The sequence below is a fragment of the Suncus etruscus genome, chromosome 16 (genome assembly GCF_024139225.1).
Source record: "Suncus etruscus isolate mSunEtr1 chromosome 16, mSunEtr1.pri.cur, whole genome shotgun sequence".
Lineage (NCBI taxonomy): Eukaryota > Metazoa > Chordata > Mammalia > Eulipotyphla > Soricidae > Suncus > Suncus etruscus.
This window is the reverse complement of record NC_064863.1, coordinates 18,458,069-18,486,015: the sequence shown is the minus strand read 5'-3', so window position 1 is coordinate 18,486,015 and position 27,947 is coordinate 18,458,069. Positions and strand designations below refer to the sequence as shown.

Genomic DNA, 27,947 nt, shown 5'->3' with positions numbered 1-27,947 from the left:
TATAATAGACAGTCGGATGCGAAGGTGCCGTATTTGGACTGTTTTCAGGAGCACATTCAGTTTTCAAAATGAAACCTGGAGAAGAGAATGTATTCTCAGTCCCATCTTGTACACAAATGAGTTAATTCTATGAAAATAGTAAAAAAGTTTCTTGCTATTCACAGGGGAGAAATGGGAAGAGAGAGAGAGGGAGAAGAGAGAGAGATTTTTAGAAGATAGAAAAACATGTGAGATCGCTTTTCATTGTTCTTGAATTCTACATAGCATGGAAGGAAGTTTAACCTCCAATATGTAAACATCTAGAATTATAGTTGTGTATGCTTATTATATCTAAGTTATGATATGACTATGGTTATAGTTGAATATGATATTCCATTCCTAAAACTGAACAATGAAATACTACTCAGCTAAGAACCAAAACAAACAATTGTCATTTATTACAACATGAATGGACAGTGAGACATTTTTTTAAAAATGTGAAATAAGAAAGAGAATAATAAGGGCTGGAGTGATGGCATATTAGTAGGGCATTTGCCTTGCATGCTGCCGACCTGAGATGGATTTGAGTTCTATCACTGGCATCCTATATGGTCCCCAAATCCTGCCAAGTGCAGAGCCAGGAGTAACGCTTGAGCACCTCTGAGTGTGACTAAAAAAAAAAAAAAAACTAAAAAAAAAAAAAGAAATAAAAGAGAATAACAAATATATTATTTCACTGATAGGTAGACTCTGAAAAACATAAAGCAAAGGGAATAAAATAAAATAATGAAACAAAATAGAATACACTCCTAGACTCTAATAATAAAATGGTGGTCAGAAGAAAGGCAGAAGATGTAGGGATGATTGAAATAGGTAGAGAAAGTTAAGTGAATTTTGGTGGATTCGTGGATGGAAATCAGTCTTTTGACAGTGGCCATAACGTGGCATATAAAAATGTGGATTTATGTTTATACATAACTGAAACATATTCCCTTAACAAACATGAAAAAAACACTCCTTAATTGACATAATTATGAATAACATTCCTAATAATAATAATATTCCCTCTAACCACAATTGAGTGTGCTATGTTGTACCACGCCTTCCCACCTTCCCATCCAGCCACATGGATAAAGATTATTGTCCCTGTATATTGGTCTCTCCTTTGATCCATAATTTAATAGTCCACCAACAGTCTCTGTCAAAAGTTCTTTTGATTTTACACTTAAAAAGTCATAATGTCTTATGCCCTATCACCCTCCCAGGACAACTAGAGCTGAAAATATTGTGATCAGTGATGAATATGTGTTCTTCAGGTAAGGTGGCTTGCTAGTAATTAAACAGTATTAATTCCATCAGCTCTGATTTATTCTGCTTTCTCAGTAATGAAAATCAGTGTTCTATTTTCTTTCTGCCTCACACTGAGCAGTAGAATTAGTGTTTAAGGATTATCATATAAATCCACTTTTTGGTCAGTCAGTGTTAGGGAATTTTTTCAATATATTACAAGTGTATTCATTATTCCCTCGTTCATAAAAATAATTAAAAGCTACAGACTGAACACAAATTCTCAGAGCACAAAAGCCTGACTGGCAAGGCAGCCTCAAATATTATCGTTGCCAGTTTCTTAATATACGTGTTTGTTGATGAGAACTTCAACCTTTTCTTTCAGTGAAGTGTTTGGGTGGATGTTTCCTGGTAGAGTCACAAAATTAAACTCTACATTGAAAGGAAACAATAAACAGTGTCATTTTTGTATATTTTAGTAGTTGAGAAATTATTGGCTCTAAATTTAAACTATCCCCCTTCAAAAAATTCTTCCAAAATTATCTCCAGAAATACATTACAATACATATGTTTACAACCCCTTTACAAAATAATAAAAAAAAATTTAAAGAAAGTTTTATCAAGGCAAGGAGGAAGAGAGGAAAAACTACAAGTATATCCAATCCATCATTGTGATATCCAAGTTTCTCCTTAGATAAAACAGACATAAAACATGTGCTTTACAAGCCTCAGATGACCTTCAAGACGTCCAAATACACTATCTATGGATTTTTAACTATAATTAACAACTCCTGTTTTTCCATTTAAAGAATCCAACTTCTGTTTTCATGACAGGCAAAAAGCCTATCAATCTTGTTCTCAAATGCTAATACTACCAATTAAAAATAACATTAATTAAAAAAACCACAGAGGCTATTAGGTTGGGGTGTGTGGGTTTTTTCTCTTCACCTTAACCTCACGGCAATTTTCTGATTTACAGGACTAATTAGGAAAGGACCCTTGTTTTAATCTGTCTCTGGGACGAAGGACTGGCCTTTAAAATTCAGTAGAGAGTAGCAGAAGGAAACTCAGAAACTGCAGCAGGCATGTTTATTTCACCTGGCAGAACCAATGTGACAAATCACTTTATTTACAGCACAAATATTAATTTCCTCATTTTGGTAAGGAAAATACAGTGCCCTCATTTGTATTGCTGTAAAACTTGTAAATATCCCCCGTAGGATAAGTAATATTCAAAGCAATATCCTAATTACAAAGGAAAGCTCAGTTGTCTTGAAAGATAATATAAAATTGCACATAAATTCTAAAAAAGATATATGATAAAAGTGAAAAAGACAGGCTAGATCAGAGAGAAATGAAATAAGAGTAGGAAATGTGCTTTTTAAATGAATACAAAGTGGGAAGCAATGTCTCAATGAACAATAAAAATAACAAAGCAGTAGGTAAAGATGCAATCGAATTTCCTATGTATACCATTTTAATCTTAATAAAATTTCCCCCAGCACATGCACTTTTATTGAACTACTATGACCATTTCTTTTTCAATATGTCCAAAATTACAAAGTGTTCTCTGCTGTAAATAATTCCATGAATACGAACATGAGAATTATGTAGAAATTGACCACATTTTTTAAAAAAATTACATAGCATCTGCTCATAGACAAAAGTCTCTGAGAATGGAAAAATTAGGTGCATTCTTCTAGAGGAAACAGAATGAGAAGAAAATTCACCTTCCTCTACATTAGTAACTACACTCCCTTTTCCTTTTATTCCTCCATTCAAAACAAGCAAAAGTCTTCAAAAAGTAGTACAGATGGTTGGGTGCTTGCCTTGTATTAGGCTAAACCCATGTGGTTCCCTGAGATCTGCTTGAAGTGATTCCCTAAGCAAAGAGCCAGGAGTATGGGCACAAAACAAACAACAAAAAGATTGACCAAGATTTCTATGGCACCCCACATTATGGTATGGAGGATGGAGAAGACTCCATCCAAGGAGGGTGGAGTCCAGAAAACAAATACTAATGAAACCTGAGGATGATCGAATACCCCAGATCTGTTTCTGGATCTGCATATTGAACCCAAAAAAATATTAAAACTGATAGAATAAAGTGGTTAGAAAACAGAGTTAAATATAAATGTGAGGTCCTAAACTCCACAATGTTAAAATTTGTAGAAGAAAAGACATGAAATCCAAAGAGAATTTGACATTTGGGAGTTTTTTTTTGGGGGGGGGGGAGCCACAGATGGGCAGTGCTCAGGGAAGGAGAACTGACTGTGCTCAGAAATAGCTCCTGGCAGGTTTGGGACATGATATGGGATGCTGAGGATTGAACCCGGGTCAACTGTTTGCAAGGCAAGAGCTCTCCTCACTGTGCTGTATAAGGAATCTCCTCTCCTTTGCTTATACATGAAAGAGTCATTTTATATGCGTACTTATTCATGGGTATCATCTGTGTTCTTGAGTCTTGTCTTTTTTTAAATACTCCAAATTAAAGGCATATTATTTGAATTTTACTTTGATGTCACTTCTTTGAGCATAAATTTTCTAATACTTTTTTTCCACTTTCAGTATAATTTACTTTATTGATTTATTTGACAAAGTGTATCAGTTAAGAGAAAGATATATTGTTCATTATACATAGAATAGATACATAGAATAAATAATACATAATTAAATCAATTTATCAGTTAGTTTCTCTGTTAAAATGGAATAGATAAAATATAATTGACTAACATTTAACATTATATATAATTTTAACAGTAAAAATATAATTTATGGACCACAGAAAATTGGGTCTTAAGAAACAAAAGTTTAGGTAGCCAGATAAAAAGACCAAAAAGCAAGTACACTTTTTTTTTGTTTGTTTTGGGGCCACACCATTGATACTCAGGGGATACTCCTGGCTATGTACTCAGAAATTGCTCCTGGCTTGGGGGACCATATGGGATGCTGGGAATCAAACCCAGATCCATCCTGGGTCAGCTGCGTATAGGCAAATGCCCTACCACTGTGCTATCTCTCCAGACCCACAAGTACACTTTTAATAGACTTAAATATCATCAGTAAACTACCTTTATAAATTTTAGATATTTTTCTGGAAAAATTTAAAGATTTGAATAAAAGTCTCCACATCAATCTAATTTATTCATATAAAATTCAACAACAGTGCTTTTATATTCTATTTTCTGAAGGTTATGCTTTATATGAAAATAAGGTAAGGAAATTAATATATGCCTAGGCAGCATACCAATTTTATAAACACTATTCAGTGGGTGATTAGAAACACAAGTTGATGTTCTATCAAAGTGTATTTGCTTTCTGAAAATAAGGGCTTCTTCACCAATTAAAGCACCTAATCATCATGTCTATTGATGTCCCTCAAGGCCATTGTTTCGAATGATCTTGGCATACTCCTTGGCTGAACTGTAAGGAACTCGAGGTCTAGCTGGATCATCGAAGTTAACATGGAAGAAACCAAACCGGCTGTTGTATCCCTGTGTCCACTCAAAGTTATCCAGAAGAGACCATGCACAATATACTTGAAGGTTGACTTTATCAAGTTGGATAGCTGCAATTACAAAATAGAAAGAAAAAAAAAGAGTTATTTCAGTGAAAACTCTATGAAAATAGTCAAAATTCCCAGGTGAGGCTTAATTTGTCATGTAGGAAACAAAGGTAGGAATAGAGATAAGGAAATTACACCTGCCCAGTGGGGCCCGACTGTGAAAAATTGTGAGTGCTGCCTGTGTGTTTCTGTCTACTGTCCTGTCCCGTAAACTTCTTGGGAGTGGGCCGAAAAGAGGCTCCAGAAAACTCGCTCTCCCAGAGGCCCATTCTAGGGCGGGAACACCAAGGAACTGCTCCATAACGTGAAAACCGCTATAAACAGTACTTTGCAGAAGCCAGGTCCCCTGTTTGTGACATCAGGCTGGGAAAATCTACGAACCTATGCCTGCCCAGTGGGGCCCGACTGTGAAAAATTGTGAGTGCTGCCTGTGTGTGTCTGTCTACTGTCCTGTTGCCTGAACCTCTTGGGAGTGGGCCGAATAGAGGCTCCAGAAAACTCGCTCTCCCAGAGGCCCATTCTAAGGCGGGAATGCCAAGGAACTGCTCCATAACATGAAAACCGGCTATAAGCAGTACTTTGCAGAAGCCAGGTCTCCTGGCTATGCGGCCCTGCGCTCTTTTTAAGGAAAGAACACCATCGCAACAAGAAGAAAACATCAAACATTTGAGAAGGTCCAACACCCATTCTTGATCAAAACTCTCAGCAAGATAGGAATGGAAGGAACCTTTCTCAATATAGTTAAGGCCACCTACCACAAGCCAGTGACAAATATTATCCTCAATGGAGAAAAACTGAAAGCCTTTCCTCTAAATTCTGGCACAAGACAAGGCTGTCCTCTCTCACCACTCCTATTCAACATAGCACAGGAAGGACTTGCTATAGCAATTAGGCAAGAAAAAGATATCAAGGGAATCCAGATAGGAAAGGAAGAAGTCAAGCTCTCACTGTTTGCAGATGACATGATATTCTACTTAGAAAACCCTAAAGACTCTACCAAAAAGCTTCTAGCAACAATAGACTCATATAGCAAGGTGGCAGGCTAAAAAATTAACACACAGAAATCAATGGCCTTTCTATACACCAATAGTAATAAGGAAGAAATGGACATTAAGAAAACAACCCCATTCACAATAGTGCCACACAAACTCAAATATCTTGGAATCAACTTGACTAAAAATGTGAAGGACCTATACAAAGAGAACTATAAAACTCTGTTCCAAGAAATAAGAGAGGACATGCGGAAATGGAAACACATACCCGGCTCATAGATTGGCAGGATTAACATTATCAAAATGGCAATACACCCCCAAGGCATTATACAGATTTAATGCAATCCCTCTAAAGATACCCATGACATTCTTCAAAGAAGTGGATCAGGCACTTTTGAAATCGTTTGGAACAATAAACACCCCAGAATAGCTAAAGCAATCATTGGGAAAAAGAATATGGGAGGAATTACTTTCCCCAACTTTAAACTGTACTTCAAAGCAATAGTTATCAAAACAGCATGATATTGGTATAAGGGCAGGCCCTCAGATCAGTGGAATAGGCTTGAATACTCAGAAAATGTCCCCCAGGCATACAATCACCTAATATTTGATAAAGGAACAAGAAATCCTAAACGGAGCAAAGAAAGCCTCTTTAACAAGTGGTGTTGCCACAACTGGCTAGCCACTTACAAAAAATTGAACTTAGACCCCCAGCTAACATCATGTATGAAGGTAAAATCCAAATGGATTAAAGATCTCGATATCAGACCTGAAACTATAAGATATATAGAACAACACATAGGCAAAACACTCCAGGGCATTGAGACTACAGGCATATTCAAGGAGGAAACCGCACTATCCAAGCAAGTGAAAGCAGAGATTAACAGATGGGAATATATTAATCTGAGAAGCTTCTGCACCTGAAAGGCAATAGTGCCCAGGATACAAGAGCCACCCACTGAGTGGGAGAAACTATTCACCCAATACCCATCAGATAAGGGGCTAATCTCCAAAATATACAAGGCACTGACAGAAATTTACACACACAAAAAAAATCTAATCCCATCAAAAAATGGGGAGAAGAAATGGACAAACACTTTGACAAAGAAGAAATACAAATGGCCAAAAGACACATGAAAAAATGCTCCACATCACTAATCATCAGGGAGATGCAAATCAAAACAACTATGAGGTACCACTGACACCACAGAGAATGGCACACATCACAAAGAATGAGAATAAGCAGTGTTGGCGGGATGTGGAGAGAAAGGAACTCTTATCCACTGCTGGTGGGAATGCCGTCTAGTTCAACCTTTATGGAAAGCGATATGGAGATTCCTCCAAAAATTGGAAATCGAGCTCCCATACAATCCAGCTATACCACTCCTAGGAATATACCCTAGGAACACAAAAATACAATACAAAAACCCCTTCCTTATACCTATATTCATTGCAGCACTATTTACCATAGCAAGACTCTGGAAACAACCAAGATGCCCTTCAACAGATGAATGGCTAAAGAGACTGTGGTACATATACACAATGGAATATTATGCAGCTGTCAGAAGAGATGAAGTCATGAAATTTTTCTATACATGGATGCACACGAAATCTATTATGCTGAGTGAAATAAGTCAGAGAGAGAGAGAGAGAGAGAGAGAGAGAGAGAAACGCAGAATGATCTCACTCATCTATGGGTTTTAAGAAAAATGAAAGACATTCTTGCAATAATAATTTTCAGACACAAAAAAGAAAAGAGCAGGAAGTTCCAGCTCACCTCAGGAAGCTCACCACAAAGAGTGATGAGTTTAGTTAGAGAAATAACTACATTTTGAACTGTCCTAATATGAGAATGTATGAGGGAAATGGAAAGCCTGTCTAGAGTACAGATGGGGTTCAGGTGGGGAGGAGGGAGAATTGGGACATTGGTGATGGGAATGTTTCACTGGTGATGGGTGGTGTTCTTTACATGACTGAAACCCAAACACAATCATGTATGTAATCAAGGTGTTTAAATAAAATATAAAAAAATAAAAAAAAGACTGACACTCAATCATGAACAACCTTGTAACACAATGTTTAAATAAATATATATTCTTATTTTTATTTTTAAAAAAAGGAATAAAGATAAACCTCTTAATATCCATTTTGGGTTCTCTGCTATACCCAAGAAAGGGCTTTATGCATGTAGTTAAATTATAGATTATATTTTGCTAATTTCTCATTTTAACATTTATATTCTGCATCCTATTTACTTATTTAGTACACATCTTTTAATGGAAACTACTTTTTAGATACATGCCCACAAAGCCTCACAGAAAGAGACAGAAAGAGAGAGATAAAGACAGCGACTGAAAAAGAAGAGGGAGAATGAGAGTTTCTTACTAACTCCTAATATTAGGGTCAAGAAAGGTACTGCCTAGCTTCTAGACATAATCTTTAAATATTCCAGAAAACTTTTGATGAGTTGAAAGGTGTTTTTTTTTTTGGGGGGGGGCCACACCCTGTGACACTCAGGGGTTACTCCTGGCTATGCGCTCAGAAGTTGCTCCTGGCTTCTTGGGGGACATATGGGACGCTGGGGGATCGAACTGCGGTCCGTCCTAGGCTAGCGCAGGCAAGGCAGGCACCTTACCTCCAGCGCCACCGCCCGGCCCAAGTTGAAAGGTGTTTTAATGGCATGTTTAGAAAGTCTCATATTTATTTATTTGTTTCCATGTGCAATTGAGACGTGTTTTAGGATTCTGGCAATAGAGCCTCCAAAATGAAAACATTAGTGCAGAGCTCTAGTTCACTATTTTAAACTGAATAGGCACAAAAAATATGAAATTATTCTCTTTGCCCCCACTTGAAATCAGAGTGATGTTTACACTCTTTAGACCCATCATCCCCTAAAATGGACACTATACACAAATATACACTCAATATAAAATTTTATTTTCGGATGAGAATCGTCTCATTAGTTTTATACAGATTTCCATCAGGTCTTTTTCTTTGGGGTGGGGGCTTTGGATCTACACTCAGTGCAGCTCAGGGGACACTCAGGAACTGTATTGAATGCTGGGGATTAAACCAGGGCCCTCACCATGCAAGGCAAGAGTCCTAACCATTGTGCTCTCTCTCTCTCTAGCCTTGACTAATTCATCTTCTTTGCATTGTGACTTTTGTTTTAAAACAAAAAAAAGAGTAAATACCATGCAGGATGTACATTAAAATCCATTACTTGAAATAAAAAACAAACTAAGGAGTTAGGTAGAAAGCTCTATGTTCAGGACTCATTCTAAGTGCTGGTCCCATGTTCAATGGTTGTCATAGCATAGTCCGTAAAGCACTGATAGGCTTAGGCCTAAAGGTTTAAGAACTATTACATTGTTGGGCCCAAACATAAACTCTCTAGCCCATGCCACTGCTTGAAATCACCTACTATCTGAAGGGAAAACCTACAGGATAGTTTTTCTTTATAACATAGAAATATTGCCAAATAAATTAGAGACAACTGAGATGGCATTCATGAGGCAAAAATAGAAAAATGGCAAAGTCTTGGCCTATTAGAGCAGATCTGAGATTAGCAAGGGGAAAGTGAGGAAAAAGGAAGAAAGAGGTGGGTCAGAAATGACATAGGATAATGATACAAGACCTTGGGCACTGTCCTGGCAGTCAATGTACATAACTGTACATCAAAGCCATGAAAGTTAATACTATTATGCATGCATGGCACCTAAGAAGTGAAAAAGAAATTAGAGCAAATTAATAGTCATATAAGAAATCACATTTTAATTTGACTGGGGGTTGCTTTTTAGCCAAAATGACTTTTATGAGCTTCAATTTGTATTTTTTTCAGGTCTCTGAAAAGCACTAAACTCATATATAATAATTCTCCTGTGTTGTTCTCCAACTCATCTTAAATTTTTTTTAACTATCGGTAATCCAGACATAAAAGGTTCTAACAAGTTAATAGATACATAACACCTCTACCTTTTGTGCGGAGCCCTGCAAAGTGCTTTGCTTAATAAGTGCCTTCTGAGTTGCCTCGAGGCAGGAATTAAGCACTGGCTCTTTTTAAATAAAATGTGGTTGCAAAGTGAAATCTATATATCATTTAATCACATCCCATTTTTCAGGAATTAAAACCCATTCAAGGTATTCCTTCATCTCCTTCACGCAGCCTTGTGTCTCTTCTTCCCTCAGTCGAGTGTAATTAAGTCAAGTGCAATTAAGAAAGATTTCATTAATTTAAGTTCTGAGCAGTATGCTTTTTAAGAATGAAAATGGTCAAAGCCAAATATTGGTTCAGAAGACAATTAAACTCATTTGGCTGCCTGATCGTTCAATCTGGGGACATGAGAAAAGCTGAGTATTTTCTTCCTCATTTGCAGAACAAACACTGACTGCCCAGGAAAGCAAGGCTGCCGGGTAGTAAAGTCAGATAGTTTCCGAAAACACACCCTGTTCCTCTGATCATGCACAAAAGGATTGATTCATGTGCTAAGCCAGGGGATAAAAACCATGCTTTCCTGGCTTGGAAGTGAACAAAAAAAGAAATCTTGACAATTTCATTGTTAACTGCCAGGAGCTCCACAGCAGGTACTAAACAGCCAGAGTGACACTGGTAGATGCCTCCGCTTTTTTATTGCAGGGACATTCAAGTAGAGAATTATCTAGTTCACTGAGGAACTAGCCTGCTAGAATCCTTCACACTGTGCCACCACTGGGAAAAATGACAAAACCGTGCTGGAACCTGCTCCCCTGTCTTCCTCCAGTCTCTTCTGGAATAGGACCTTCATCACACCTTGTCATCATGATGCACTGATCCCCCAAATATTAGATGGGAGAAGAACAACTTTTAGTTCAGTTTCTTTTATATATATGTATATATATAAAATATATTAATATATTATATGTATATATACATATATAGTAATATTTATTACATTATTTAAAGAGCATGTATTCACAGTTGCTCCTAATACATTTGTTTCTGCCACTTATGTTCTTTTTTTATTTGCTCTGATATTTATTGGCCTATAATGTTTTATCCTACTTAACCTTTGAAATAAGGTACATAATAGCACATATGTAACACCAATGTTCTAACACCACCATCAATGTAAAAATCACTCCACCGTTGTCCCCAAATTACCACCCATGCCTATCCCCTTGGCAGACACAAAATAGTATATTTTATATTGTTTGTTGACAGGTAAGTGGCAATGGCATTATTTTTTTTTTAAAACAAGGACAGCCAAAAGAAAGTTTGTAAAAATCATCGTATCTTGCAGTAAGCCATTAAGTCATTGTCAAAAGTCACGTTCTAATAAAAAAGATTTGCTGGAAGCAAAAGAAACACATTATGAGAGACACTGTGCATGCGTACTATATACATTGTCATCCGTCACAGTCTGAGTTAGAAATTCAATGGTCAGTAGGCAAAATCACACCCCACAACAGGCAAGTCATATAGAAATATGCAAGGAGGGCTGGAGTGGTAGCACAGTGGTAGGGCTTTTGCCTTGCACGTGGCTGACCCAGGATGGATGCAGGTTCTATTTCTGGCATCCCATTTGGTCCCCCAAGCCAGGAATGATTTCCGAGCGCAGAGCCAGAAGTAACCCCTGAGTGCTGCCAGCTGTGGCCCCAAAGCAAAAACAAACGAAAAGAAATATACAAGAAGAAAACTAAGTCTTGCCAATGTGTTATACCCATAGACAAGTTGTGCTCATTAGAAGAAACCTATGCCAGTGTTTTATTCCACGCATACACACATCTACTCATTCACGCAAAGTCCACATACTGCCAGTATTAGCCAAACTAAAAAGTTTGGAGGGCATATCTTCTGTAAGATCTCCATGAAATAAACCATGGGGTTATTTCCTCCCTAAAATAAAGGATGTGATTCTTCAAACCATCTTCAGCTTCAGTTATTTATAAGAAAAATCATAGAACTTATTCAAAAATAGTTATAGTCACAGTTGTGCTGTATTACATCATCCTAAAAAAATCAATAAAGCTATCTGAGGGATTCCATATAGAAAACTTCCATTGACCTCTATACTAGGAGTCAGGAGAACTTTTTGCCATGTTGATTTGTGGCAATCTACATAAAACCTAGCTAAGCAAAGAAGATCACCTTAGCCCAGTGTAAAAATGAGATGAGAGAAAACAATGCATCATCTATGATGGTTTTGGGTTGACCTCTTTGGCAACTCCATGAGAGATGCAAAAATCAAATAAAATAGTGAGATCTCCCCCCATTTGCACAATGGATAATGTAAAAATTGAATCTAAATGAATATCTGGACAATTGAAAAAGGCAAAAAAAAAAAAAAAACCCAAAAACCAATAACATTAAGTCTAAAATAAAGGGTATATGAACTAAGGGAGAAAAACAGATTGACTACATAAATCTGAAGACAGAGCTTTTTCAATACATTAGCAGATTCCTTTTTTTTTTTTTTTTTTCTCAAAGGCAATGTCTCCAAGTTATTGTTTGGTTCCTGTCTCCCAGAGACCTATGAAACTTTTCTGAGATATATATAAAGCAGTATCTGGCTAAGTCTATGTCTTAATACATCCAAAAGATGATATAAAATAAATATTTTAAAGGTTACCAAACAACCTCAGATTTAAAGTCAATGAATAGAATGGGCAAAGGTCCAAAATAAAAAGACACAAAAATTGGAATTTCTTCCAAAGAGTCATTTCCATTAATTTGATGCTTATTATGTGAATATTAGTAGAATCAAGTACACACAAAGAAATAACACTAAAGAAAATATTTAAATAAGGAAGGAGGCAGAGCTGTCACCCGCCCCACACTTGCAGTCACCATATTTGAATGGGCTAGATTCAGAGACTCACTCTTTTCTCAAACAAGATGTAAACCAAGCCATGAAAACTTATGGTTACACCATCCCAAGCAGCAAAAAGCTGGTCATCTTGGAGGAAAAGGAGAGCCAAGCCCCAAACTGCCATGTTTGATGCCTGCATTACTTACAATCACCATATCCCTAATGGTACTGTCTTATCTCTATGATTCCCTGTTAGGACACCAATCTGGCCACACTTCAGGTACACTGGTATTTTTGCTGATACCATCAGGGCTTTTTAGAGTGAGTATAGGCACCCTTCCCCATATCTTTCTTTTTCCTGGAGGCCTGGCAGCTGAGTATATGCCACCTAAAAATTGTAGAATCAATAATAGTGCTTTTAAGTTCTAGACAAGTTCATTTATTTGCTTCTGTCATCCCTAAAGGAGCACCCCTAGTTAACAGAATGCACATCTAATAAGAGCTTATTAAACCTTTGCCATTGTATTGACTTTACTGGTGATACAATCATTGTCAAAAATGTGCTTGCTACTATACTTTTCTTCTTTCTTTCATTTTTTTCGTCTCTTCCATTTATTTTATTTTTTTTCTTTTTTCAGTAACTCTGCTTTCAGTTGTATAGAAGCAAATGTACTATGATCCACTCTGTCAACTAAGTGATGCATTTTCTTAAATAAGTAAATTTAGAAAATGAAAGAAAGGACTAAAAGGGAGAAGGTAGAGCAATAATAGTATAGCAGGTAGGGCATTTGCCTTGCACACAGCTGACTCAGGTTCTATCTCTGGCATCCCATATCCCTGATCACCTCTGGGAGTAATTTCTGAGTAGCAGAACCAGAAGTAAGTACTGGTCATTATTGGATAAAAAATAAAGTGAAAATAATCATCTGTCAGGATATTGTTACTTAATGTACTGGGTTTGACCACCTGAATATTTGGAATTATTAAAGAAAAAAATCCTTATCCCCAACACCTATTGAAAAAGGATCTCTTGAATTACACAATAGGTCAAATTGAGAGACTGAAGTCTCAAAACCAAACTCAATATATAAGGTTGTTTGAATATAAAGCCTTTAAGGAGGTAATTCAGCTAAACTGCAGAGTTTAGGGTGAGCTACAATTCAAACTGACATATCTCCTTACATGAAAAAAGATAACATGCCATGTGTATATAAAGAGAAAAATGCCTCTCAAGAACCCCCAAACCTAGTTGACATCAGAAATTGCATCTACTAACACCATGATCTTACACTCCTACTTCAGAACCATGTGAATATAAATTTATGTTGTCCAAATCACAAAATAAATTTGAATCTAGTTATAGCAGTCCTAGTAAACTAATACTGGTGGAAACTTAACAATTTCAGCTTTTAAGAAACTGCCTTCATTTTTGTCCTTATACAAGCTTGAGATTTATAATCCTAAAATAAGTTCGACAATCCACTACAATTTATGAAACATGGTTTTCAACCCAGAAGCATTCTTATCAAAGTATAACTATGTTCAAAAGACCCCCTTTCTTTAAATCCATCTCCCTAACTGTCTTCATAGGAGATGCTATATGCATAGAGACACACAGTATACATATCACTCACACTGCTTGGTTATATGGCGAGCATGGATGACCATTGAGTGTTGGAGATAATGCTGCATGTTGAAGAGTGAAAAGCATCTTTCATCCCACTATTTAGTCAAAGCTGGGTTTTATTTCATGAATCAGGAAAAACTCAAAATGGGCCAAGGCCATAGCACAGCAGTAGGGCATTTGCCTTCCATGCAGTCAACCTGATGGACTGCAGTTTGATTCCTGGCAACCCATATGGTCCCCTAAACTTGCTAGGGGCAATTTCTGAGCACAGAGCCAGGAGTAACCTCTGAGCACAGCTGGATGTGACCCAAAATTTAAAATAAACAAACAAACAAACCTACAAAGATATGTTTATTACAATCCTATGCCCTATGTGACAGTGTTTACTTTAAAGGAACCTAATTAAAAAATTGCAAGTTAACTTTAGGATCTCAAATTAAGTTTACCTTGGGTATTGGTGAGACTAAAATTCAGAACAGAATTATATTGAAAGACAAAGGAAGAGAACATTAGCAGGATGAAGCAATGTGAAGAGAGAAGTTAGAATAATTAAGTCTAAAGAGACAAGGAAAGGCAAAAGGGGAAACAGAACTGGTTGAGTGAATAAACAGGTTCTTCCTAAAAACTCAAAAGGAAACTAGTCTTATTCAAACCTAAATTTCAGATGTCTGGATTACAGAACTGTAAAGAAAATAATACATGTTTAACATATGAAGTACCAAATGTGTTCTAAAGTAAAAAAAAAAAGCAACACAGAAAACAAATGGATCATATTCTATCATCACTGTTGTCAACCGAGTTCCAAGTATGAATCCACCCTTCTGGTTTTTCAAATTCTTGTTGGGTTCTTTCTCAAGGCTGGCAGAGCTGGACAGCTTTCTTGGGACAAGCAGATTTTCTGGTTATTGCCCCCTACACTAACTTAGATCATGTGTTTAGGTTTTACTCTGCACTAGAGTATTTCATTTATGACAACTACAGCTGCAAATATTTCTGCAAGAAATATGGCAGAACTGCATTTTTCTTTCTCTTTAGGAAAAAATAATTTTGTCTAATATTGGGAAAATCTAAACATAGAAAATGCCTTCTACCTCCTACTTCACTTTTCCATCCTAAAATCTGAGAAGTTCTGAAACATCTGTGAAAATGTCCCAATAATCCTAATGAGGAACTTCCACCTTTAGGTGGAAAAACACAAAAGCAAACCAAAATCTATTTTTTAAACATTTTCTTGACAAATATCAATTAACCGGAAATAAGTGGCATGCCTTTTGCCATGCCTAACTGTCTGTACAGTTCCTAGTATTTGCATTAAACTTGTTTTAGGGGGTAAATGCTTAAATAGTAAGGGTTAATATAGGGTTAATAGAAAGGGTTAATATAAAATATCTAAATGATAAAATTTATCTGTAAACATGAACCTTCCAGTGCCCCCCTTGTATAAGGTCTCCATCAAAGCACTTTTATAGTTACTTCTACTTCAATCAATAAGTTATTTCATGGGGCTGGAGGAATAGCATGGAGGTAGAGCAATTGTCTTGCATGCAGAAGGACGGTGGTTCGAATCCTGGCATCCCATATGGTTCCCTGAGCCTGCCAGGAGCGATTTCTGAACGTAGAGTAACCCCTGAGTGCTGCTGGATGTGACCCAAAAACCAAAAAAAAAAAAGTTATTTTATGGAAATCAAAGTTCTCAGCAAGTGAATATTTCTTTTCCCAGAAAGCACTCCTTACTTCTTACTTCCTCTCCCTTTCTCTCTGAGTCCTTCCTTTCTTTTATCTGGCTCTTGTCATCACTTTTCCCCAAGGAAGATCTTATCATCTTTCCACTAGTCATCAGATCTTCCTTGGGTTGTGGGTGGCTCTTAAATAAATGAACACATCTAAACCTCTACAAATAATACCTCATTTCTAGTATCCACTACTTGTTCATATTGCTGCTACTTTTGTTGCTGCTGTTCTTGTTATTCTCTGTTATTCTTGTTATTTCTCTGAGTCTGTAAGAGCAATGAATGAAACCTGTTTTATTGCTTCCTCCCATCTGGCTTCACACAGATTTCAGAGGGTGTGGAGTCAGCACAAAAAGCTCATTGCTGAGAACCAGAGAAATCAGGGCATCAGGGAACAGAGCAGCATCTGGGGCGGGGATTTTGCTCTGTGGGAGCAGGTCAGTTGTGGGTCATGAAAAATAAATCACTAAGACAAGAAACTGAGGGTGAGGCTGTCAAAAGCACAGGGGTATGGCTGATTTCACCCATGTGGGAAAGACCTCCCTCAAGGCTTCTGGGACCCAACCAACAACAGTCACTCAACATTAATCCACTAGGTTACTTTGTGCTGAAAGCTGGAAATTTCCGGGTGCATAAAATGAATAGTTCCTCTTTTACGGAATTTAAAGTTTCGATGAAAGACATATCTTAATCAAATTACCACCCTGTGTGCTTTTAATTACAATCTGTGAAAAGTATTATGCAGGAGAGAATGGGAGCCGTGAGTATGAACGAAGTGTTAGTTAACTTTTATTGCAGTTTAAGGTAGATCTTCCAAGGCTTTCTGTTGTGTCTTAATTCATTCAATCTTTAGCGTAAACCTCTAAATTTGAGAAATAGTATAGTCATTTCCCATTCTACAGATAAGGAAATGGCTTCACAGAGAGGTTTGGGTACCTTTACAAAGTTAATCTGTTGATGAGATGGGAGTGTTGAATTTAGAATTTAGGTAGACTAACAATAGAAATGCTTGCCATACTAGGCACTATATTGAATCTTGACAACATTTTATCATGAAAGGTCTCTATTAGCCAGGGTGGGAGAATAGTCCAATGTACAAGTTCTTGGAGTGAACACAAGCTGAGAACTAAAGCAATATTCCTATTAGCCAGGTTTCTAGGGAAACAGCTAGAGAGCCAGGTTCAAAACATAGAGAGGAAGGGAAGAAAGACAAGTGAAATAATGAGTGGCAGGCACCAAGGGGATTCAGGTGCATTGATGGTGTTAAGGACAAAACTAAATATCCAAACCACAAAGTCAACGACACTGGCATCATGAGACCCAAACTTTACAACCAAGCATAAAAAGGTGTCTGTCCCTGGGACCAATAAAAAAGCCAGGGGGTAAAGGTGGGGGATATGGGATGCAAGGTGGGAATAGGGGTGGTGGGAGGACAACTTTGGTGATAGGAATTCCCCTGATTCAATGTTAATATGTATTTAAAATATTATTGTGAACTACATGTAATCCACTTTGGTCAAAATAAAAACTATTATTATAATAAAAAAAAAGGTGTCTGTCAACATGGCAGCCTGGTATGGGATATGAAGGAATATGAGATGGTTTCTGGAAACTTTGGTGGAGGGAAGTTGACCTTGGTGGTGACATTCATGCTGAAATGTCTTAAACTTTGTATCTTAAACTCAGCTATGATTAACTTTAAATTACAGTGCTTTTAATGTTTCTTAAATTAGATACTTGGAAATGTATTTTGTAATGTACTTGTAAATGTTTTCTGAATTAGATACTTGTAAGTGACTAAGATGATGAAAATATTAATATTTCCTTTCTTAGGATAAAATATTGTACTTTCAGAGACCCATTCAAATTTCTCCTTTCAATTTTCTTTTTTTTGCTGTTTTTTTGTTTGTTTGTTTTTCAGGCCACACCCCTTTGATGCTCAGGGGTTACTCCTGGCTAAGCGCTCAGAAATTGCCCCTGGCTTGGGGGGGGCCATATGGGACGCAGGGGGATCAAACTGCGGTCCTTCCTTGGCTAGCGCTTGCAAAGCAGACACCTTACCTCTAGCATTGCCTCGCTGTCCCCTCAATTTTCTTAATTCTCTTTACTCCAACTAAATTTTACATTGTAGGCTTTACTTATTGTGTGTCAAATCAAAAATTATAATAAAGAATATTTTTGTTTTATTAATGAAAGGGAAGACAGTAACCCCAAATACAATGAAATTTTAATATATTTTAGATGCCAGCATTGAAAACACATTTATAAAGTGAGAAAAGGCATTATAGTAAATTATTTTAATTTCTTTATTTACATAGGTTACAATCATAGGACAATCTCTCATCACAAATTGACTCTATTGATTTTTTTCTGAAATTCCTTTTGCATTCCATTTAAGTTATATTGGTACAAGAATAATGATATAAATTGTCTAAGTTCCTAAGGTGATAATCTGAGGGGTGAGTGTTAACCGAGGATATTGGTGAAGGGAAGGTCAGACTGATGGTGGGATTGATGTTGGAACAATGTACGTCTGAAACAACTATTATGAACAACTTTGTAAATCACAGTGTTAAACATTTCAACTGTTATCAAAATCTTAAAAAAACAAGTTTTTAAAACGGTACTCAAGAGCACATTACAAAATTGACTTTACTGTAAATGACACAATAGGCACGAAATCCTCAGGTTTGTGATGCCATCAAAATTCAACTTTCTATCAGAACTACCGCCATTGTAGCTACCAGAAGAATCTAGATTTAACATTTACTGTGCTTCCAAAAAATTCTACTGATGTTCTCAATAGCCAATGTGTTCTACCATTCTTAAGCTCTTTGACTTGGAACTAAATTCTCATATCTATCAATCTGGTTGATTGAAGCTAAATCGTATTTCTTTGTCCTGATTAAAGACATCTTGGTATATATTTTCTATCTTAGACAAAAATCCAAACTCTGAACATTCCTAAATGTAACAAGTGTATTCAATTGTGAGACAGGCAGAAAATAAGATATATCTACTGCACTGTATGAAGAACAAGAAAAATCTGAAAAAAAGAGAAGCACCTTTGTAAAAGATAAGACATTGGAAAGTTCACAGCTCATGCAGAAATTTAAGAAAGGTAGTTTAACAAATCATAAAGAATATTTGAAAAGTTAGAAAACTACAGGGCAGAAAGGGAGGTACCAGATTCTAGGGCTTTGAATGGAAATATGTTAATAAAATTTTACAAAATTTCAGAAATGAGGAAATAGTTTGGCAAATAGGGCACTTGCCTTTATTGAGAACATCCTGGTTTCAATCACTGGGATCCCAAAGGGATTCTAAGCCTTGTCAGGTGTGACCCCCTCAGTGAAGAGCAAGGAATAAGTCTTAAACACAGCTGAGTAAAACCCCCAAAACCGACAAAGTAGGCCAAAAAAATGTACAAAATTTTAGCTATAGGCTATAAAATTCAAGTATCTCTAATCTATATCATGGTATGCTACTATATTCAACAATATTTATTCATCTTGAATGTCATAAAGATTAAAATTGAGAGTATCCCAATACCAAAAAATGGTATTTATGTAAAGCTGGTAGGACAGTAATAATCGTTTTACAATATAAAAATGTATAAATCAACAAGTTCTGCATCTTTAAGTTTCATGATGATATATGTCAATTAACTGCCAATAAAACAGGAAGGAAAGACGTAGAGAAAGCTATAAGGTAAGGACTGAAATATTCCTTAAGGAGTTTTTATATTTATTCCAACAACAATAAAATGTCATGGAAAGCGTTTAAACAAGGAAGTGACTTATGCTAATTTACATTGTTGAAGATTACTGTGACCTCTATGAAGAAAAGATTTGAGTGTAGCAAGAAACGAATCTGACAGACATTTTAAAGTGATTGCAGCAAATCATGAAAGATGATGGGTGTTTGGTCTGAGGTACCTTAAGTTAAGATAGTAAATCAGATACACAGAAAAAAACACAGTGGATCAGAGGTGACAGAGATAAGGTAGCAAAGTTATGAAAATTTAATGAATATAGTTGGATGACTAAGTTAAGAAAAACTGGGCATAGACAACTTCTGGGGTAGAGACAGGGAGCTCATAAATCCAACTTTGGTTATGATAACTTTAAGACGTCTTTTTGATTATCAAATTAAAAAATTAATACAGAATTGAGTAGAATCCATTATTTTTTAGTTTTAATACTAAAAATACCTAACTATAATTTTAATATAATTTATTTTTCCACTCAACCATTGAAAAACTTTTGAGGTGTAGCTGTATTTGCACTTCTTTGAAAATGCCTCTAATGTACTGGAGAGATAGTATAGCAGCTAGGGTACCTGCCTTGCAAAAGGCAGCCTAGGTGCAATACTTGGCAACCCATACCACCCAAGCACTGCCAGGAGTGACTCCTGAGTGTAGAGTGAGGAGTGGCCTCTGATTACAGAGCCAGGAGTATCTCCTGAGCTGTGTCAGATGTGGCACAAAAATAAGCAAGAAAATGCTACTGTGAAAATAAATATACTAGTAAAGACTTCAACTTTAAATGTAATTTAGACTAAAAGAAAAAATCAAGGAAAAAATTAAAGATTTTGTTGAGCTAGAAATTAAAATGAGATTATCACATAGTACTTGACAAGAGTCCTCAAGTTCTTAGTACTCAAGTTGAAGAACAAAGAAACAACACTTGTTATTGTCTCTCAAAACCCTTATCCTCTTTTGTAACATGTTCAGGACACTGATCAATGCTTGTCTTCTATGTAGTACACTAATCTCCAGGGAGATAAGAAACATGTGAATCCTATAATCCCAAAGCTGGTTATTATAGGTGTTTAAGGACTAAGGAAGGAAGGTCTGAAAATAGATGAAGAATACTGAGGAGCCAGAGCGATAGCACAGAAGTAGAGCATCTGCCTTGCATGCGGCTGACCCGGGACAAACCCGGATTCAATCCCCAACATCCCCTATGCTCTCCCAAGCCAAAAGCGATTTCTGATCTCAGAGGCAGGAGAAACCCCTGAGTGTGGCTCAATCTTCCCCACCACACACACACACACACACACACACACACACACACACACACACACACACACACACACAAGAATACTGAGAATGGCACATAACAAAAAATCTGGGAACTGTATGTGTTAGTGAAGAGGTGGGAAAAAGAAACTCTCACCTACTCCTGGTTGCCTGGTTCAAACACTGTGGAAAACAATACTAAATTCATCAGAAAAGTAAGAATTGAGGGGCCAGAGCAGTGGTGCAAGCGGTAGGTGTTTGCCTTGTGTGTGCTAACCCAGGACAGACCCAGTGCAATCCCGTATGTGTCCTGTATGTTCCCCCAAACCAGGAGCATTTCAGAGCACATAGCCAGGAAGCCAGGAGTAGTAACCCCTGAGAGTGTGGCCCAAAAACGAACAAAAAAGAAAAAGAAAAGAAAAGTAAGAATTGAGTTATCATGATTCAGCAATCTTGCTTCTAGGAATGTATGCCCTCAACACAAAGTTACTTAGTCAAAGAAACATATGAGCACCATTCCTATTCATAACAGCACTTAGGACAGTAAGTTATGAAATCAACCTAAGCATCAAAGGCCATAGGGTCATAGGGCCTGCCAAAGGGCAGATAAATGGTTTATGAAGGCATGTTATAATGCACAAAAGAATACCATGCAACTCATGCAAAAATGATGAAACCATGCAATTTTCTGCAATTTGGATGGACCTGGAAGATATATTAAGTGAAGTCAGAAGGGCCAACACAAGAATGCCTCTCTTATCTATGGTATAGTAAATAACAGGATGAGGTAAGGTCAGTTGTTAAAGGGGGGATGCTTAGGTCACCGTTGGCTCCAAATTATATAAAGAAGAAGGTCAGGGAGAAAAAAAATCGAGCTGAAATTAGTAAGAAGTAGATAGGAAGTGACAGAGGCAGGAGCCAGTGGCCTAAGGCAGATTGGTGGTGTGGTGGTGTGGTAAATTAAATGTGCTGGTGTGATGTAACGCAGAAATTTCATACATATAAACTTACAACACTGGAAGTCGAGATCCAAAATTAAAAATGTGTCTCTTAAAGAGGAAGGTTGACATTTAAGAGAGAACTTAGAGACAATGGTGGAGGATACCCTGATTAAGGGAAGTAAATAGTGGTGGTAGGATTGGTGCTGGAAAATGTATGCCTATGGTTCAACTATGAATAACTTTGTAAATCACGGTGCCTTAATAAAATATTTTAATAGGGAGCATTAAAATGCTTGCAAAGTATATAAAAAATATAGCTCACAAGAAGGCAGCTTCTTTTTTTGGCCAAGATGGCATGATTCAACTCCAAATTTACCTTGTCCAAATTAAGATATGGAGATTGTCTTTTTTTTCCAATGTGATAAAGTCAGGGCTCATTTTGTATGCTAAAAATTTTTTGTCATCTTTTGTCTTGGGACCAGGTCTCTTGTCAATTACTCATATTCCTATAAATGTACAATAAAGGCTGAATAAATTATATTAAACTCCCCTTAAAAAGCCATTCTCTGAAGAGTCAATGCACCTTCTGTTAATGGCAAATGGAAGCCGAGCAAGTGTACCCTCACTACACTGCCATGATAAAAATACTTCAAGTGCTTGCATTCATGGACACTTAGTTTACTAGAGACAAGAGATTAAAGAAATTAAGAAATCAGATCATTGAGAAGTAAGAATGATGACACCTCTTCACAGTGCTGCCGTGTATAATATTCATATTTCTGGCACTAAGTTCCCAGCCCAGGTGGGTACACCTCACTCAGATGGCCTGTCCTGCCCTACTGTCCAAGTCTCACTAGTCTGTGTTTTAAGGACAAGGAAGGACATTGCCTGGTGATACGGCCACAAGCTGTTCGGGGAAGAAACTTTGCTCAGCACATTTCAGCTACTGAGCAAGACTGGGCTCATTGCAGAGAGCCACATAAAATAAATAATCATGCAAAAGCAGATTTGTTCTGATAGGGCTCTGACAGCTGCTCCGAAAGGTGGGTCCTTGCAAGCCCATCTTTCTACGGTGAACTGACCCAGAGATCCAGGAAAGCTCCAGACAGGACCATATGGCCTAGAATAAAAACATATTTCAAACTCTGTTTATTATGCATATCTTTCAAAGGTTCACTAGTCTGTGATGAAACATTGCACCTGCAAGGCTTTAATAAGCTTCCCCAGCAAGTACAATTATAAAATCGCAGATACTTGAGGAGTTTGTCTTCCCTTACCCTCAGCACATACACTGCCCACCAATAACTAGTCTCATTCTTTTTAATTATATAGGTTTTTCATAATTTGTAAGCAGCTATCAATACTTAGTCCAAAAAATAAAAATTTAATAGATCAAAGAGAGGGGCTTATAAAGTCTTTCTCCTGCTAAACTTTTGGGATGCTAGAAATATTGCATTAAGACCCCTTGAGTCATCCTGAAAAGAAAGACAACAATTCAATCATGCCATCCTGCAAAGACAAGAGAACATTTGATGTGAATTTATGATGGGCAGCAGCATCAGCAAGGGCAGAAGCAGAGAGGCATGAAAAGTTTCCTTTATCAGTGAATTCTGTGATTCCACATCTGGTACAGATATTTGAGAAGCAGTCTGTTCATTATTTACCCAACAAACATGACCTGAGAAGCTATTATATGCTGTAAGTATGATGATTCAGAGATAAGTAGCTCAGATTTTCTGCCCTCAGGAGTTGATGCCCTCCTGGAGAACATAACCCCCTCCAAGGATTATTTGGGGAATAAAAAAAGTTCATGAACTATAAAAGATACTAGAAGAGCAGAGAGGGGATAGCAATTCTCCTGGGAAGCTGTGACACAGTTTTTCAGAGAAATGGGTCCTTGAATTAAAAAAATATCTGAAAGATAGAGTTCATTAGCTAGTTAAGTAAAGAAAGGTATGAACTATATCAACAGTTGGACTATTTCACATGTCTATGACTCTCCCAAATCCATGAACAACTTAATATAATTGAACTATTCAAAATCTTTTGTCTTTAATTAGTTTTTACATGAAGAATACATGTGTATCTTAAATTGTTCATATGATCTAATAATGGATTTGAAATGGATGACATTTAGAGGTCTAATAATAATGCTGTCACAAAATCTCTGGGGTATGTTCTAATATTGGAGTCCATATGAACCTTGGAATGCCTTTATTTTTCACTCCAAAATATTTTATGCTAGTATAGTTTAGGATTTTAAGGATGCATTTTAGATACAAATGGATCAGACTAATTATTAAGCAGAGTGTCAGAATAGCTGAGGATTGCCTGCTAAGAATCTATCTTATTCCCTTTGGTTCAACATCAAAAGAGACTTGCATCATAAACGGATTATGCCATTTTCAACCTTCAAACACTAAGAATACAAGACCAATAATGGCAGGTGAAATAAAGATTTTTACTATAAAAATTATACAGTAGACCCTAAAGACAACCTGCTTTATTAATAAACTGAAAAAAAACATATATTTACTCATATACTGACTACTTCAGCATCTCTAAAATGTTTATCTCTTAGCTCCCAACAATAGTTCATAAATATTTATCCCCAGGCATTATCTTTCAAGTCCTTTCTGATTCAAGGACAATAGCAGAGCATTACAAAATGCTGATACTACCTAAGACTACCCTAGCACATAGGGGGAAAAAAAAGAAGAGCTATTGTTCATTACAGAAAAAAACAACTATGGTGTTTACAATAACCCTGGCAAGATTTATGGGATTATGTTCATTAAAAAGCTACATAAAATGAAGTTTAGAGAAAGTAATATGCTTAAAGTGATTAAGAAAACAAGTGACAGGAAAACCCATTGAAATCCCATTGCTTCTTTAAAGACTGTTTAAGACCCTATCTAGCTTCTAATTTATCTTCATGAGAGAATACATTCCTGCTTAGGAAGTAGAGAATAGGGTCCAGAGTGATAGCACAGCAGTAGGGCATTTGCCTTGCATGAACTAACCTAGGACAGACCAGAGTTTGATCTCCCGGTGTCCCATATGGTCCCTCAAGCCAGAAGCAATTTCTGAGCGTAAATCCAGGAGTAACCTCTGTGCATTACCGGTGTGGCCCAAAATTTAAAATCAACCAAACAAAAAGAAAGTAGAAAATAAGCATTTTTCGCTACACTTGACTCACATTTTAAGGGTCTATTAAATGTATCTGTATAGAAGGTGAGAGTCCATAGTGTCAGTTCATAATTTCTAGTTTTAAAAATAAAATGATAAAAATATTTCCAGATATCAGCAGCAAAAGGAGAGAAGCATTAAAGAATGTGCACAGAAATATTTCAGTTTGAAATACAAGTTAGATATACTTCCAATGAGAGAATGAGATGAACAAATAGTGTGGATTTTCTCTATCTTATGCCACAACTTTATAAATCTTTGATATCTACTGTTTTTAGTTCTATCAGGGCTAAAGATATAGTACAACTGGTTAGGCACTTTCCTTATATGTAGCCTACCTGGGTTTGATTTTTGGAGCCACAGATGGTTCCCTGTTCACTGCCAGGAGTGATCCCTAAGATCACAGACAGGAGAAAGCCCCCAAACAAGCCTTGTGAGTGTCTCAAAACAAAATAAGTGAAGAGTTATTTTATTCTGTAATGAAAACATAGAGAAGAGCTCCCCACTACACTTTTGAACAACTTCAAGAAATTTTTTCTGAATAAAGGATAAAATAAAATAAAAAAAAAAACTTACTCCCATTTGGGAACTAAAAAATAGCAATAGGGTAGGTTCCAATGGCAGAGACACTCTAAGCTGGTACCAAACCCCATGGTTGAACCCTGGACTACATGCCCCAAACCTCAGTACTATTAGTTGTAACCCTGGTAGCATCATGGAATGTCACTGAGCACCACAGTATTATGTCAGATTTCTGGAGCATCAGACCTGATAAGTATTGCTAGGTGTTAATTCCCACGATCTCTAAGTACTACTGATGTGATGCCTATTATTTCATTTGTTTGTTTACTTGTTTGGGGGCCATACCCGTTGATGCTCAGGGGTTACTCCTGGCTATGTGCTCAGCAATCACTCCTGGCAGGCTCAGAGGACCATAATGGATGGCAGGAATCTAACCAGGGTCCATCCGGGGTTGGCCTTGTGCAAGGCAAATGCCCTACTGCTATGCCATTGCTCCAGCCCCAGTAATTGTTAATTTAGACAGAAGGCAATGAGAAACTATTGGTGGTGGGGAAGGGAGTGAGAAGATTGAATTTGTACTTTAGTACAATCTTTCTGCAGGCACACTGGAGTGTTGAGGCCTCCTAACAAGAGTCCAGTCAGAAGGTTGCTAGATTCTAATATTTAAGGAAGTTGCAATAAACTAGGAGGAAGAAGCTCGATACTAATATATATATATTGAAAAGGAGAGTTAAATCTTTTTTTTTTTTTGGTTTTTGGGTCACACCCAGCGGTGCTCAGGGGTTACTCCTGGCTGTCTGCTCAGAAATAGCTCCTGGCAGGCACGGGGGACCATATGGGACACCGGGATTTGAACCAACCACCTTTGGTCCTGGTTCGGCTGCTTGCAAGGCAAACACCGCTGTGCTATCTCTCCAGGCCCGAGAGTTAAATCTTAAGATATTAAGTAAACTGTGAAGAAATGGTATTTGATTACCAATTAAATAGCTGTCAATTGGGTAAAAGAAAGAAAATTCTATAGAAAAGCAAGTTTAAGGAATAATTAATATAAACATGGATATAACCAGTCATAAGTAAATACTAAATATATATATTTATTTATTTTTCATGAATTTAATCCTTTCTTGTCTCAGTTAAGAGCACTAAACAGAGAAGCTAGGGGACTTCTTCAAGTTTACTCAAGTAGTAGAGAAAGTAGACCTTAAACATTCCTAAATCCCTAACGCAAGTGATAACAATGACCACATAGTAAAAATGATCTGATGCATGTTGAACACCCAAGATCTATTGAAAGTGCTTTATTGTTTCATCTCAACTTTGCAACAACCTTATGTGATCAGTATTACTTTTATCACCATGTTTTGTAAGGAAGGAACCTCCCCTAGTATTGCTCAGGAGTCATTTCTGGTGATATTGAGCAAACTGGGCCAGGGTTCAAACTTAGAGCCCAGGAATAAAGAGCTGTTTAAACCCTGCAGTGCCAGGGGCCAGCAAGGCCACCTTGGCAGTGTATAACCACCTCCAGGGATGCTTCTGGTAATACTTTGATACCATCATTTTTTTTTTTTTTTTTTTTTTGGATTTTGGGCCACACCCGGCTATGCTCATGGGTTACTCCTGGCTATCTGCTCAGAAGAAATAGCTCCTGGCAGGCACGGGGGACCATATGGGACACTGGGATTCGAACCAACCACCTTTGGTCCTGGATCGGCTGCTTGCAAGGCAAACGCCGCTGTGCTATCTCTCCGGCCCGATACCATCATTTTGTAATCAGAGCAAATGGGGCACTGTGGTTTCACCAATAAACTGTATTAGTTAGAATATAAATTTCCCTATTGCCATTTCCCATGTGCAGAGAGTGTAGAAACAAGGTAAACAATATGATGTATATGTCCTTCATTAGATCTGTGTCTGGTGGAACCTGGACTCCATTCTCTCATTATTTAATGATCTGCATTACTTTAACACATATGTATGGATGATATTATCTATTTGTTTCTACCCTTCCCCTAATATCTTGCCTTTACAGGAGAGCCTATCCAGGATCACTTTCAGAAACAGCTAGCAGTCCCGACTAAAAGAAAAGCAAAACAAAACAAAACTAAAAAAAAAAAAGACTCTTGATCCAGCAATAGTCATTTTACAGCAGAGCTGTCCAGCCTTGGAACAGGATGAACCACTGCAGGCTTGACTGTCCAATGCATCAGGCTGTGGAAACAGCCCTCCAGAGAAGGCCAAAAGCCCATTAGCCAATTATTCAGAGCCTGTTTAGTAAATGAGTTCTTTCCGTGTCCTAATTGGAGC

The 27,947-nt window shown here is 37.2% G+C and overlaps 1 protein-coding gene across 1 annotated transcript in view; it reads right to left on the bottom strand.

Moving 5' to 3' along the window:
• Positions 1–4,614: 4,614 nt before the first annotated feature.
• LOC126032387 (cytosolic beta-glucosidase) overlaps positions 4,615–27,947 on the bottom strand; it is a 139,603-nt gene continuing 116,270 nt past the window's right edge. Inside the window, exon 5 of the mRNA XM_049790046.1 lies at positions 4,615–4,834. Coding sequence (XP_049646003.1) covers positions 4,632–4,834 — 203 coding nt within the window. The 3' untranslated portion in view covers positions 4,615–4,631. The remainder of the gene's footprint in view (positions 4,835–27,947) is intronic.